Source organism: Salvelinus alpinus, chromosome 8 (genome assembly GCF_045679555.1).
Source record: "Salvelinus alpinus chromosome 8, SLU_Salpinus.1, whole genome shotgun sequence".
Taxonomy (NCBI): domain Eukaryota; kingdom Metazoa; phylum Chordata; class Actinopteri; order Salmoniformes; family Salmonidae; genus Salvelinus; species Salvelinus alpinus.
In genome coordinates, this window is record NC_092093.1 from 36,001,815 (window position 1) to 36,016,035 (window position 14,221).

Consider the following 14,221-nt stretch of genomic DNA (forward strand, 5'->3'; position numbering starts at 1 on the left):
GTTTCTGAGTGTTTGTGAAATTGTTAGTAATTATTCTGTTTCATTTGTTCCCAGGGGGGAAGGGGAAGGCACCTAGGGAGTGCTTAGGCAAGAAGCCCGCGGGCATACATATACCCGTAGTATATTTACTGTCTGGGCACACTAGGTAAGACCTGGGCGGACCACCCCCTGTATTTTGGTTAGGGCACCAGGTGGTGCTAAGTTAGGTGGGTAGGCAGGTTAGATAGGAGAGGGGGAGCTTTGATATTTACTTTCTTTGCTTTGGTTCCGTCCAGCCCCTTTTCCCCATATTACCGTGTAGGAAATAAATCATAGTAAACGGTAAATTCTGCCTTTGTCGTCCTTTCTCGCACCTACAGTCCATACCTCTTGCACTTCACAGAGAGTTGAGTTGTAGCAGGGAGTTGCGTTCCCTCTTCTCAGAGGCGTGCGTAACACTGCCAAATTCATACTGCCAAGGTTTTAAGGGCCTGTGACTGACAGGGGCCCTAAAAATGTATTAGAACATTAGGTACAGGTTAAATTATTAACCTATCATCATTAATATAATATTTTATATACAAAGTACTAATAAAACTAACGGTTTCTTTTTCTTTTCTCGTTTTTGGCAAAAAGTAAACATCCAGAGAGCCTCTGTATTGCCCAACCCCCCCTCTATTTACATGAAATGGTTCAGTCCTGCCCACAAACCAGGCGAGAGCGGTACTTGCTAGCAGTGAATTGCGTGTGAGGAGTGCCGGTGGAGCATCATATCTCAGCTTCCTAAAGAAAAATCTGGCTTCCAAAAACGAAAAGAAAGAAAAGAAAGACAGGAGAGAGAAAAGAAATGGCGGTATGTCACCCAATTTTTCATTAAAGTAGGTGGGTGTAGTCCATGAGTGGTGGAAATGAACCTGTTAGCTTAGTCCATAGTGAAATAGGCAACTTTTGCTCCCCTAACATTAGTTACTTAATATATTCACAGAAAATTCTGAGTGTTTACATTTCGCTCCTATTTTAGCTGACATTTAATCAATGCAGGCAAACTTTTAGCAAGCTATTCATACTAAATCAGTTGTCCCTGCCCCTGTCTGGTGCCAGGCCCAACAGTCTCTTAGAGATGGATGGGAGTATCTCCTCTCTGAGGCAACACTGATTGCTACGCAAATGGATGTTGCACCTCAATTTAGCAAGGAACACAGCCGCCAGAGGAAAAGGAAGAGATTCTATGATGAGATCTCTCAAGAGGAGACAGCTCAGGACAGTGCAGCAATGCTGTTTTGGAACAGTGTTTTTACTGCTATGGACAACATCATAAGTGAATTGGACACTAGGTTCCACACCACTGCAAAAATTGTAGAATCATTTTCTTCTGTTCTGAAGGTTGGGCAGATTAGTGAGGATAAAGTCCCTTCTGTGTGCCAACCACTGATCATGAAGTATTCCAGAGATCTTACACCTGAGTTTCAAAATGAAGTAAGACACCTGGACACTGTATATGCTGACACTTTCCCCCTAACTTGTCCCCTCTTGGTCTCCTGAATGCAATTTGTAAGATGCTGCTGCAAAGCATTTTTGGAGAAGTGTGCATTGCTTTATGTATATTTTGCACACTCCCTGTGACTGTTGCTGGTAGTGAGCGAGCTTTCAGTAAGCTAAAACTGATTAAAAAAAATATTTGAGGTCCACTATGTCCCAGGACAGACTTTGTAGTCTTGCCATGTTGTCCATTGAAAGTCAGTTAGCTAGAAAGCTGGACTTCAAAGACTTGATCAGTGACTTTGCTAGCGAGAAGGATCGGCACTGGGCTCTTGGTGAGTAAGGCTGAGCAAGGGCCAGTGATAACTGTTAAATGACATGGCTATGGATATTGGATCACTACACACATGATTCCCACAGGCTGACAACAAGACTGAGAACAGACTGAGAACAAGATATATCGCAAAGTAATGGCTGGATTGCCATAAAATTTGTTATGCACAATCAAGACCCCAAGTGGAAGAAGTCTATTGATTTGGTGACCTCTTGACCTTTCCTCTAGCGCCACCATCAGGCCTTTTTATTTCCATTTTGTTTTACATTTACATTTTACATTTAAGTCATTTAGCAGACGCTCTTATCCAGAGCGACTTACAAATTGGTGCATTCACCTTATGATATCCAGTGGAACAACCACTTTACAATAGTGCATCTAACTCTTTTAAGGGGGGGGGGGTTTAGAAGGATTACTTTATACTATCCTAGGTATTCCTTAAAGAGGTGGGGTTTCAGGTGTCTCCGGAAGGTGGTGATTGACTCCGCTGACCTGGCGTCGTGAGGGAGTTTGTTCCACCATTGGGGTGCCAGAGCAGCGAACAGTTTTGACTGGGCTGAGCGGGAACTGTACTTCCTCAGAGGTAGGGAGGCGAGCAGGCCAGAGGTGGATGAACGCAGTGCCCTTGTTTGGGTGTAGGGCCTGATCAGAGCCTGAAGGTACGGAGGTGCCGTTCCCCTCACAGCTCCGTAGGCAAGCACCATGGTCTTGTAGCGGATGCGAGCTTCAACTGGAAGCCAGTGGAGAGAGCGGAGGAGCGGGGTGACGTGAGAGAACTTGGGAAGGTTGAACACCAGTTTTCCATTTCCACTTTTACAGCTGCTTATTGTCTAGTTGGTATGTATACTTAGTTCAAAAATCTGCTACGGATTTTATTATTTTGTTTGTCATATCATTCTATAGATGATAATGCTCATTTATTTTAATTGAAGAGGTTAATGTATATTTAAGTTATATTTATTTTAAGTTATTCATTAGTGTTAAGAGAATTTTCCGTTCAAGAATTTGACCATTAAAATGACATTTAGACTGTAAAAGATGGCCTTTAGCACATTTCTTATAGAGGGTTTCAGTCTTGCATTAAATAGTGAATTCCACTGTATGCAGAATGTTGCATGCATGTCTGCAGTGTTGTATTTTCACAGCTCACTGTCAGTAAATATCGTACAGTAAATATTGGATTACAAGAGAGTTGCAAGCCTGCAAAGGTAGAGTTATTTAAAGCTTTGAATGGGTCGATTCGGTTTTGGAGGTGTGTGGTTACAGCAATTGCGCAGGGTTGGTGTGGCCTGTGGTGGTGGGGCCCAATGTGATATATTTTCATTGTGGTTATGGTCAATTTCTGCAATCTTTTATTTCAGATCATGAAACATGGGACCAACACTTTACGTTTATGTTGGGTTTATATTTTTGTTCAAACAGGATAGAAATGACCTCCTTTGATGTTGCAATCTCAATTTTCAACTCCGTTCATAATGTGTGCTGTGTGAAAATCATGTTGTGGCCTCCCGAGGGGCGCAACGGTCTAAGGCACTGCATCGCAGTCCTAGAGGCATCACTACAGACCCGGGTTTGTTCCCGGGCTGTGTCGCAGCCGGCCGTGACCGGGAGACCCATGAGGCGGTCCACAATTGGCCCTGCGTCTTCCGGGTTAGGGAAGGGTTTGGCCGACCAGGATGTCCTTGTCCAATCGTGCTCTAGCGACTCCTTGTGGTGGGCTGGGCGCATGCACGCTGACTTCGGTCACCAGTTGTACTGTGTTTCCTCCGACACATTGGTGTTCCGGGTTAAGCGAGCAGTGTGTCAAGAAGCAGTGCGGCTTGGCAGTTTCGGAGGACGCACGGGAGTTGCAGCGATGGGACAAGACTGTAACTACCGATTGGGGAGAAAAGGGGGGGGAAAGTACAAAAATAAATCAAATATAAGAAAATCATGTTGTATGAAAATAAAGCATCTCCGTATCAAGCTGCTGCATTTGAACAAAACAATAATGATCAAAGGAAACAGAACAACCTGACCTCAATCCCCTAGAACAATTCCAAGTAATTACAACGTGTGTGGTTTTTATTTCAGAAAGGAAAGAAATGTAATTAAGGTGTCTCTCTGGTCTTTAGAGGAGTTGGGTTAAATGCGGAAGACACAGTTCAGTTGAATGCATTCAGTTGTACAACTGACTAGTAGGTATCCCCCTTTCCCTTTCTCTGTCCAGTCTAGTGTAGAGCTTCCATGACAAGCACTGAACAGCCAATCACCAGAGATCTTACTGTTGATGCTAATTGTGTAAGATCATCAATAACCTAATCTGTCTCAGGACGTTTCCCTTGTTGTGATTAGCATACAAAAGAAAAATACCCTATCTTCATCAAGTACATCATTCGTTTGACCTTCAATGAAGAAAAACAAAAACCTGTTCCTCTGTTAAACCAAGAGGGGGCAGTGTTTCATTATATAAGAACGACATCAATCTACTCACTGACATGACGAGTATTTTTCCCTCATCAGTTCACTTCTTTCATTCTGGCCCAGGTTAAGCATACTAGTGGCCGTCATTGGTTGTCGGACGTGTCGTTAAACACAAGTTATATGAGGGAGTAGTAGAACACTGCTTTTCAAAGGTGGGCAGGCTATTGTCATTTGAATCTAGAGAGAGAGAGATGCAGTTTTGCAGGACTGCATCATGCTTCTGTTTGTAGGTAGGCTTTACAATAGAAAGTATTTGCAACTACTGTTAAGATCAGCAAATGGAAGCCCAGTTTCTCCCTAAAGAATAACCACTAACTTACCCCATCCACAGCCTTGAATATTTCCCCTGGCCCCGTGAACCGAGAGATCCAAGACACCAAAACCTATTAGTATATGGCTGATATCATCCCTAATACAATACAAGGAAGATAATATAACATATAACAGGCATGCGGAGTGGGCCTTTGACTCTTGCTGTAACTAGAAAATAAGTAATATTGCCTTTCCCTGGCCTCTAAATGGATACTAGCCAAGCAATTGGAATTTTAGCAGTCTAACAATACAGGAGAATAAACCCATTTAGCCAGAGGGCCAGTCCAGTCCCCTTGTTTGTGGATTCCCATTTGGAAATGAAATGTTTTTCATTAAAGGCGGTATCTCTGTGAGGCTAGGGAGCAATTCACAGATCTCCTAGAGTGCTTTCATTTCGATGGCTCTTTGATTTATACAGGGTGTCATTGGCAGAACAATGCCGGGTACTTACAATGCTGAAGTAGACTCGGTCCAAATCAATGTACTGTTTTTAAAAGTCCCGACCTCTACTTTTAGAGTACATTTAATGTACTCCCTTAGAATTAAGGACGTCCCTTCTCTCCCGACTACTACGTCTTCCCTGGTAAGAGGCAGCAAAGTTGAACGTACATTTGACTCTATGTAGATGGGAAACATATCTCTACTACTCCCATCTCTGGTACTCTTACTAAATACTGACATATTTTAATTCCTTCTAATCGCCCTGGCTGTTGAATCAACACTGAGCTTATCATGTCTGAATTAATTGCCTTTTTCACATGAACCCAGACTCATTTTAGCACTGAAAAGATGTCTGAGAGACTTCTGGTCAAATTAGTTTCAGATTAGGGTAATGTATAGTAAATTGCCTTTCAGACAAGTATTCTTGACTCGGCCATTTGTGAAAAGCTACAGAATCGTGTTTGCGCTTATCAAGGCATGTTACATTTACATTTAGGTCATCAAGAGGCCATATGGTGTTTTTTCTATGAAGCCCCCACCGCATCAGCATAAACAGTCAACATTTTATTATTATATATAACATTTTATTATTATATATAACATTTTATTATTATATATAGCCTATAGCCTTCATAAGCTAAATTAGGAGCTCAATAGTCTCAAGCCAATCGAGTAGAAGACTCACACAATGTGACCTAAATAAACCGAGATGAGCCTCAGAGATATTATTTTTGAAGGACTTGGCAGACAAAGAGTTAAAGTTTGAACAATCGGCGTGTAGAGAGAGTACAGGTACCAGTGACAGAGGGAAACAAAGACTGACATATGTCCGATGCCTTTGTAAGCAGGCAGGTCCTTCGAGAGTAAATTGGAATTGTCTATACATAAACAGCAGCATCAATAGAAAGTTTGAGAAGGAATCACTTTCACCTGGAGAGTTTTACTAGATTCTGGAAGCAAGTTTATGGCAAGAAAAAATAAATGGTTTTAAGTTTCTCAATTTGACTTTTAGCAAAAAGTCTTGCTCTAACGCCGAGTCAATATGCAGTTTACCAGACAACACAAGGCATTGACATTAATGCAGGGCAGTCTAGTCTTTGTGAAAGTAATCTGTCAGACTTTACATCAAAGCATGGATATCCATAATAATGCACTCTGATGTTTCAGTTCTCCGTTAAATAACCTTTTATTCAGTCATTTTTCCACTTCCTCTCATCTCTGCTCCTGACCTTAACTGTCTCGGCGCATCTTACCTCTTGAATGTTTATGCAAAAAGCTGGAGAGCAGGCTATTTGTTTCTCACATTTATTTTGACTGACATGAGTTCTGAACATACCACACCGTCAGGCTGTAAATGAAGCCTATTATATGTTATTACCACAATTTGTCCTCTACAATTGTAAATAGCATGGAGAAGCTTACATGATATTTCCCCAAGCACATTTGAACCGAGTAAATGTTTGCTATCCAAAGGCTTGATAATAACACCCATTTCCATATAGCCTATTGCATCCTACGAACGAAAATGCCTCATATTCGTTACTGTAGCATGTGCTTATAGACATGGATACTACGTATAATCTTGTTGACTTATTAAGGTGCCCGCTGTGTTCTGCTCATGATGTGTACTCTGCTACGCTGCTGTTCTAATTCTCAGAACATCGCCCTGTGGTGGTGTGCCAGAAATAGATCAGTACTGCAGTTGGTCTCAGTGGACTTCCGTGGCTGTCCGTGAGCTCATAGTAGAACACCTGATTGGCCGTTGTTAGACAAGCCGGCGTCTCCTCTCAACCACTCTCTGGTCCTGCCCCCCCCCCCAAGAGCCCCACAGAGCAGGACCACAAAGCTGCTGGTTCTGTCCCAAATGCCACCCTATTCCCTGTATAGTGCACTACCTTTGACCAGGCTGGTTACTACTACCTGGAAACAACGGGTTTGAATCCGTTCCATTGATTCCATTCCAGCCATTGAGCCCGTACTCCTATAGCTCCTCCCACCAGCCTCTTCTGACCAACAGTGGCAGCGGTAGTCAGCAGCTGTGGAGTGTCACATCACATGGAAGCCATAGGAACTGTCTAGAGAGACACATTGTCCCAGATCCAAAACATGTCAGACCAATACCATTTTCTCCACTTCAAATCATCCATTTGTTAATATATAGCCTATGACTAACTACTCTCTTATTTCCACAGCCTTCTTACTCAACAGAATTAAATGGGGGAACAGAATGTCTATGGGATGGAGCGGAACATTAAGAAATGGTAATGGTCCACACAGAGAAGTGATCTGGGGAACTATTTCCAGTAGGCACATTTTTCCTCAAACAAGTCATTGTTCGCGCCCATGAGGCATGCAGCAAATTGGTATATTATATTCTGAATCATGTCCCATCTTGAGTTACGCTCATGTAATGTGACAGCTGAATATTAGACCCCAAATGTATTAGACCCCACTTACATTTGGGGCGATTCCATTGAGTTGGGTGATTTACCTCCCGCCATTTATTTGTGGCACTACTGCTGACGATGTGCCGAGCAGCCGAGTAACTACCACTCGCCCTGTGGTGCGTGTCTCCAGCCCAGTACCACCAGTTCCCGACACCACGCACCAAGCCTCCTGTGCGTCTCCAGAGTCCTGTGCGCCCTGTTGCTGGTCCCCGCACTAGCCTTGAGGTGCGTGTCCTTAGCCCGGTACCACCAGTTCCGGCACCATGCACCAGGCTTACTGTGCGCCTCAGCCGGCCAGAGTCTGCCGTCTGCCCAACGCCGTCTGAGCTGTCCGTCTGCCAAGCGCCACCTGCGCTGCCCGTCTGCCCAGCACCGTCTGAGCTGCCCGTCTGTCCTGAGCCTTCAAAGCAGCCCGTCTGTCCTGAGCCTTCAGAGCCGTCCGTCAGTCAGGAGCCGCCCGTCAGTCAGGAGCCGCCAGAGCCGCCCGTCAGTCAGGAGCCGCCAGAGCCGCCCGCCAGTCAGGAGCCGCCAGAGCCGCCCGCCAGTCAGGAGCCGCCAGAGCCGCCCGCCAGTCAGGAGCAGCCGGAGCCGCCCGCCAGTCAGGATCAGCCAGAGCCGCCCGCCAGTCAGGAGCAGCCAGAGCCGCCCGCCAGTCAGGAGCAGCCAGAGCCGCCCGCCAGTCAGGAGCAGCCAGAGCCGCCCGCCAGTCAGGAGCAGCCAGAGCCGCCCGCCAGTCAGGAGCCGCCAGAGCCGCCCGTCAGTCAGGAGCCGCCAGAGCCGCCCGCCAGTCAGGAGCAGCCAGAGCCGCCCGCCAGCCATCCGCCCTTCAGTCCGGAGCTGCCCCTCAGTCCGGAGCTGCCCCTCAGTCCGGAGCTGCCCCTCAGTCCGGAGCTGCCCCTCAGTCCGGAGCTGCCCCTCCGTCCGGAGCTGCCCCTCCGTCCAGTGGCGCCCTCTAGGATGGTCTTCAGTCCGGGACTCGCTGAAAGGGTCGCCGCTCCAGAGGCGCCACCAAAGCGGGTAGTGACTATGGTGAAGTGGGGGCCACGTCCCGCACCCGAGCCGCCGCCGTAAGAAGGCCCACCCGGACCCTCCCCTTCTGTGTCAGGTTTTGCGGCCGGAGTCCGCACCTTTGGGGGGGGGGGGGGGGTACTGTCACGCCATGGCCTTAGTTATCTTTGTTTTCTTTATTATTTTAGGTCAGGGTGTGACATGGGAGAAGTTTGTGTGTTTTTGTCTAGTCTAGGGTGTTTGTATTGTATAGGGGGTTTTGTAGAGTTCATGGGGTTGTGTTCAGTGTAGGTGTTTATGTAAGTCTATGGTTGCCTGGATTGGTTCTCAATCAGAGACAGCTGTCTATCGTTGTCTCTGATTGGGAGCCATATTTAAGGCAGCCATAGGCATTAGGTAGGTTGAGGGTCATTGTCTATGTTTTGACGTTAGTAGCTTGTGTCTGCACTTTCGTTTTGTAGCTTCACGGTCGTTTGTTGTTTTGTTTAGTTTGTGTTAGTGTTCGTGTTTGTTTTCATCTTCAAATAAAGTGAAGATGTATTTATATCACGCTGCGCCTTGGTCCTCTCTTTCACCTAACAACGATCGTGACAAATCCTCTTCATCTGATTCGGTACACATTCATGTAAAAACTTTATTGCATTCTCTCACATTTCTAAGTGTCGATTTGTTAATTAAAAAATCCCAATGAAGTTTAATGGAGACAGACTGAGGCGCTGTTCCCCGCCATTGTTCCCCGTAATGCCCAGTAATGTCATTTGAGGACAACGTGGAGGGATGGAAGAGATTGAGGGGGGGGTTTATTATAATTATAATTAATATTATCCGTATTGATCTGTATTCTTATGCACCGGGGAATGATTCTGCTGTTCTGTCTGTAGCCAACCTCCATCCCGTCCTTCCATCAGCCCCTCTTAGCCATTTGTCAATTTTGTGACATTACACCTACTTTATTTATCACCAGCACGCTGCAGTGCCTTTGTCCTAAACTCTCCTCTGGCACCGGCGTGTCTGCATGCCTCAGTCTGCCCCTGGCTGCAGCCAGCCCAGCCGCCACCCCTCACTGTACACAGAGTAGACACGCCCCCTCTCTCTCACACACACACCCCGTCCAGTGTGTCAGCTCAGACGCCCCACACAGCACTGACAGTGAAAGACCATATACTGTATGTCTACTCCGTGCTGCATTCTGTCAGGGTGCTTATCTCAACATCAAAGTCAACTTAAAAAGTGCTGTTCGTGTCCTTGAGAGGATCCCGCTCCTCACACTCCAGCTGCGTGTGACGGACACAGCAGCGAGAGAACGTGTCCTACGGGGGAAAGAGACACCAGAGAAACCATAAACACTGGGATGTTATGATTTACAGATCAAAATAATCTGTCTGTTGCTGCTTTGTCAACATACTGTAAAGACCTAAGGCACACAACGGAAAGCTAATATCAGAATTATACACAGTGTACAAAACAATAGGAACACCTGCTCTTTCCATGACAGAATGTCTAGGTGAACGCGATGATCCCTTATTGATGTCACTTGTTAAATCCATTTCAAATCAGTGTAGATGAAGGGTAGGAGATTGGTTAAAGAAGGATTTTTAAGCCTCGAGACAGCTGAGTGTATGTGTGCCATTGTGTATGTGTGCCATTCAGAGGGTGAATGGGCAAGACAAAATATTTAAGTGCCTTTGAATGGGTTATGGTAGGTTACTTAAGACAGAAACAATAGGAGGGAGGTTGGTTGGGGAGGAGGGCTGGGCATATAATGTGAACATCTAGCAATCCAAAGGTTGCGTGTTTGAATTTCATCACGGACAGCTTTAGCAACTTTGCAACTACTTAGCATGTTAGCTAACCCTTCCCCTAACCCTTTAACCTAACCCCTAACGTTAACCCTAACCTTAATTGAACTACTTAGCTAGCATGTTACCTAACCCTAACCTTATCCCCTAGCCTAGCTAACGTTGGCCACCTAGCTAGCCTAGCTAATGTTAGCCATAACAAATAGGAATTTGTGTAATGTACGTGAATGCTTTATGAAGAAAGAAGTGAATTTTTTTGGTGTGCCTGTCACGAATTTCGAATAAGTAATTTGTGTCTATTTCACAATCAGCTGTAATAGTGTGTTGCAGATAATACATCACATGGCACGTGGTTCCATCTGTATCGTTGTTTCAAGTCCAGTGGGCTCAGGCTGTTGTATTTGTATCATTTGAGGGGCGTTCATCATGACCAAAGTCATTTGTATCATTTTACTTAGTCTGTGAAAACCATTGTTGCATAAGTAGTCACCCCCTTTGTTTAGGCACGCCTAAATTAGTTCAGAAGTAAACTATGGCTAAACAAATCACATAATAAGTTACATGGACTCACTCTGTGTGAAATAATAGGTGTTGACAATACTTTTGAATGACTACCCCTTCCTCTGTCCCCCATACATACAACATCTGTAAGGTCCCTCAGTCAAGTATTACATTTCAAGCACAGATTCAACTACAAAGAGCAGGGAGCTTTTCGGAAGTCTCACAGGGCAGTAATTGGTAGATTGGTAGCAATAACAAATCAGACATTGAATATATATTTAAGCATGGTCATGTTAATAATTATGCTGTGGATGATGTATTAAACTACCCAGACATCAAAGATGCAGTCGTCCTTCTGAACTGAACTGCAGGACAGGAAGGAAATTGCTTAAGGATGTCACCATGAGGCCATTGTTTTTTTTTTAAACAGCTACAGAGTTCAATGGCTGTGATGGCAGAAAACTGAGGATGAATCAACAACATTATAGTGACTCCACAATAATGACTTAAATGACAAGAGTGAAAAGAAGAATACTAAATATACTGAATAAAAATATTCCAAAACAAACCTTTTCCCGCTGAAACTCTTAACACATTCAAACGTGAATACTGGAACAATATTTCTAACATAGAACTTGGGGAATGGTCAGAGGCGATTTATAGAACACTAATGTCAATTTGTTTGTTATTTTGTGATGTAATAAACATTTTTATAAAGTAAATAATGTAACTTGGAAAGTATACCCACTACATGTATGAAGTTTCCGTACTATGCGTAGTGCATGTAATAAGAAAAATTATGAAAGTGTTTTTGTTAAGAGGGATGTGATTTGAGAAGCTATAAGAGATGCTTGTTTTTTATAACTTTGCACAGTGAGTAGGCACTGTCCCTGAGTGAGGTCAGAGAGCGTGTCAGCCTGCCGGAACAGCCCCTTTCCTGCAAACTGTATAAATTATGGGTTAAGAAATGAACATACCAGACCAGAAAGATGTGAAGCTGAAGCTTCACGTTTAAGTTTGAACTTTGAATCTCAACACGAGGTGGAGATGATAAACTCACCTGGACAATCACTGGTACGGCTGATTAGCTGTCCTAAGTAAAGTTTCTTCAAAAGTGAATTTAAATAGGGCCATCCTGTTACTCTGCTCAAACCATCGATACGTCTGGCTAGCCTATCTTCAAAGAAGCCTTTTCAAGAGTGAATGAAAGGAAAGTCAACTCTGTAGTTCTGTTCAGGATTTTACGACAAGTCACCGGATACCAGACAACTACAAAGAAGAACAATAGAAGACTTGTTGGAACCATTTCAGACAATCAGAGCCTTACAAGCGTGCCCGAAAAGGCCCAACCCCCTTTCCAAGGCTGCCCTGTTCACCGAGAGACCCCCGGCGAATAGATTCATGATTTCTTACTCAAAGCGGGCAGTGCTTTGTGTGCAAAGTATATGGTTACTCTAAGTGAGAGGAGTTTCTGAATGTACCAATGTTAAGTGTCTCTGTCCCTCTCTCTCCCTCTCCATCTCTTCTTTCACAAGCATCAATGTTGTCATTCCGCTAGGGACCTGTTTTCAGCGTATTACGTCTCCAGTCAATAACCGGTGCAGAGTGTGTATGTTTATCCTGTGTTCCCATTTAATTAGCTAGTAAAAAATAAACAAATGTGTATAGTACTGAATCATAAGTAAGGCTCTGGTTTTTGCAAGGAGGTTACGACTGTTCAGAATGATGATATGATAAGAGGTTATTATTAATAAGTTGACTGTTTATAAATGTGATAGGTAAAGACCTTTTTAGAGTTTAATTAGGGAAATGGCTCTAGTGGTGCCCCAGATCCTAATGAGTTAATTGTTACATGATTAAGTTAATCGGGTAACAATTAAACATAGTTAGTTAATTAGATAAATAAGTCTTCAGATTAATGTTAAAGTCAAGTCATGACAATAACCTACGACACAAAGCCAAATCTACACTGGAGTTGCTTACCAAGAAGACAGTGAATATTCCTTAGTGGCAAAGTTACAGGTTAGATTAAACCTGCTTAAAAATCTATGGCAATACTTGAAAATTGCCTTGACAGAGCTTGAATAAAAGAATAATGGGAAAATATTGCACAATACATGTGTGCAAAGCTATTATGAGAGTTAACAAATAATAAAGGCACTAATTGGTAGAAGTTCCCCTGAGTGTATTCTATCCCTTTAGAATATTCCATATGAAGGCCAGACATGAGGGAAGGAATGAAGCAGTGGGATGAAATAATAAGCAGCATCACTGCACTGAACTCAAAAGACAATATCTGCTTTACTGCTGACTATGGTGCGACCTTGAAGCAACAAATAAGACAGAACTCCGATGCAATAAACTCACAGCCTAGAGACAGAGCGGGAGAGAGATACCAAGGTTTATGCCTTCTCCCCTCAAGGCAAAGTCAGTATAGTGTGGCATTTACACTCCATCTCTGCATTGTTTATCTCCCCACGCCTTCTGAAGATGTAATATGAATGACTATAGATCCCAGACCCTGATGAAATTCACCATATGTGCACAATATTATAAAGAGACGTGCACACATTCTGATTTCGTCTATCGATGTAAACGGTAGATATCACACACAACATTCAAACGCAATCTCTCTCATTGTTATCCGAGAGGTGGCGTCACCCCTACGGACGCTCGTCCCTCGACTGAGAGTCGTCGCACATCTGAGGTAAGACAAAGGATTGTCTCGTTCTATTCCTGTGACTTAGCCTATCCCACAGGGGACTGAGATGTCATTTACAAACGAGGCACAGGAGAGCACCACACCTCCAATTAAAGACGGCTGTTTGCATTTACAAATCTCGGCAAACTACAGCCACCTGCATTCGCATCAACCATGCTTTCCCTTGATGTATTTTAACTAGATACCCTGCATCGTTATAAACAGACAACTAACTAGATTAGGTATGAAGGCCTGATTTACCTTTGTAGTTACGCTAATAGAAGAAGGCCTGTGATATATATAAAAAAGAATTGGGGGGGGGGGGCATGTGCCTCTGGCTGCCTCTCTACCTCATGGGGGAACCTGGGCCACATCAGACAGAAACACCTGCTAAGAGAGAGGGCTCTGGAGCAGCTGGCTCCCCCAACAGATGTGCCTCCCAACCCACTCCCCAAAGAGGAGAGTCTGCTGTCTTTACATCTAACTAGCCCATACACCCTCTCCTCTCCAGCTCTGTAGCCTGGAAGGTTTGAGGACCGGCTGTGCCATGCTGGCTCTGTGCTGAGTCTGTGCTCAGTAAAGCAAAGCGTACCATCGACAGGATGATGTCTGTCTGGTACACCACCAGATGAGCAGTGCTGCACATTCACAACCTCCCCAGGGTAGCTACTGCTGCTGCGTCAACCCCCCTAATTCAGTTCCATTATCGCTACATGCTGTTTCTTGGATGTACTGGGCTCTGCTCCCCACTACTATA

At 44.4% G+C, this 14,221-nt stretch overlaps 2 protein-coding genes across 4 annotated transcripts in view; one reads left to right on the plus strand and one right to left on the minus strand.

Moving 5' to 3' along the window:
• The window catches only part of LOC139583057 (heparan sulfate glucosamine 3-O-sulfotransferase 5), a 71,636-nt gene that overhangs the window by 4,002 nt on the left and 53,413 nt on the right, over positions 1-14,221 (minus strand). The window lies entirely within an intron of this gene.
• LOC139583058 (uncharacterized) lies at positions 716-9,009 on the plus strand. The gene is made up of 3 exons (XM_071413768.1): positions 716-832; positions 7,201-7,269; positions 7,586-9,009. The coding sequence occupies exons 2-3, from the start codon at positions 7,236-7,238 to the stop codon at positions 8,524-8,526; spliced, it is 975 nt and encodes a 324-aa protein (XP_071269869.1). The 5' UTR covers positions 716-832; positions 7,201-7,235; the 3' UTR covers positions 8,527-9,009.

What these genes read in the sequence shown, in the direction of transcription:
- LOC139583058 (XM_071413768.1), top strand. Translation starts at nt 7,236, where the DNA reads ATGTCTATGGGATGGAGCGGAACATTAAGAAATG. An exon ending in GAGCGGAACATTAAGAAATG is followed by an intron (nt 7,270 to 7,585) that starts GTAATGGTCCAC and finishes GCGTGTCTCCAG; the next exon opens with CCCAGTACCACCAGTTCCCG.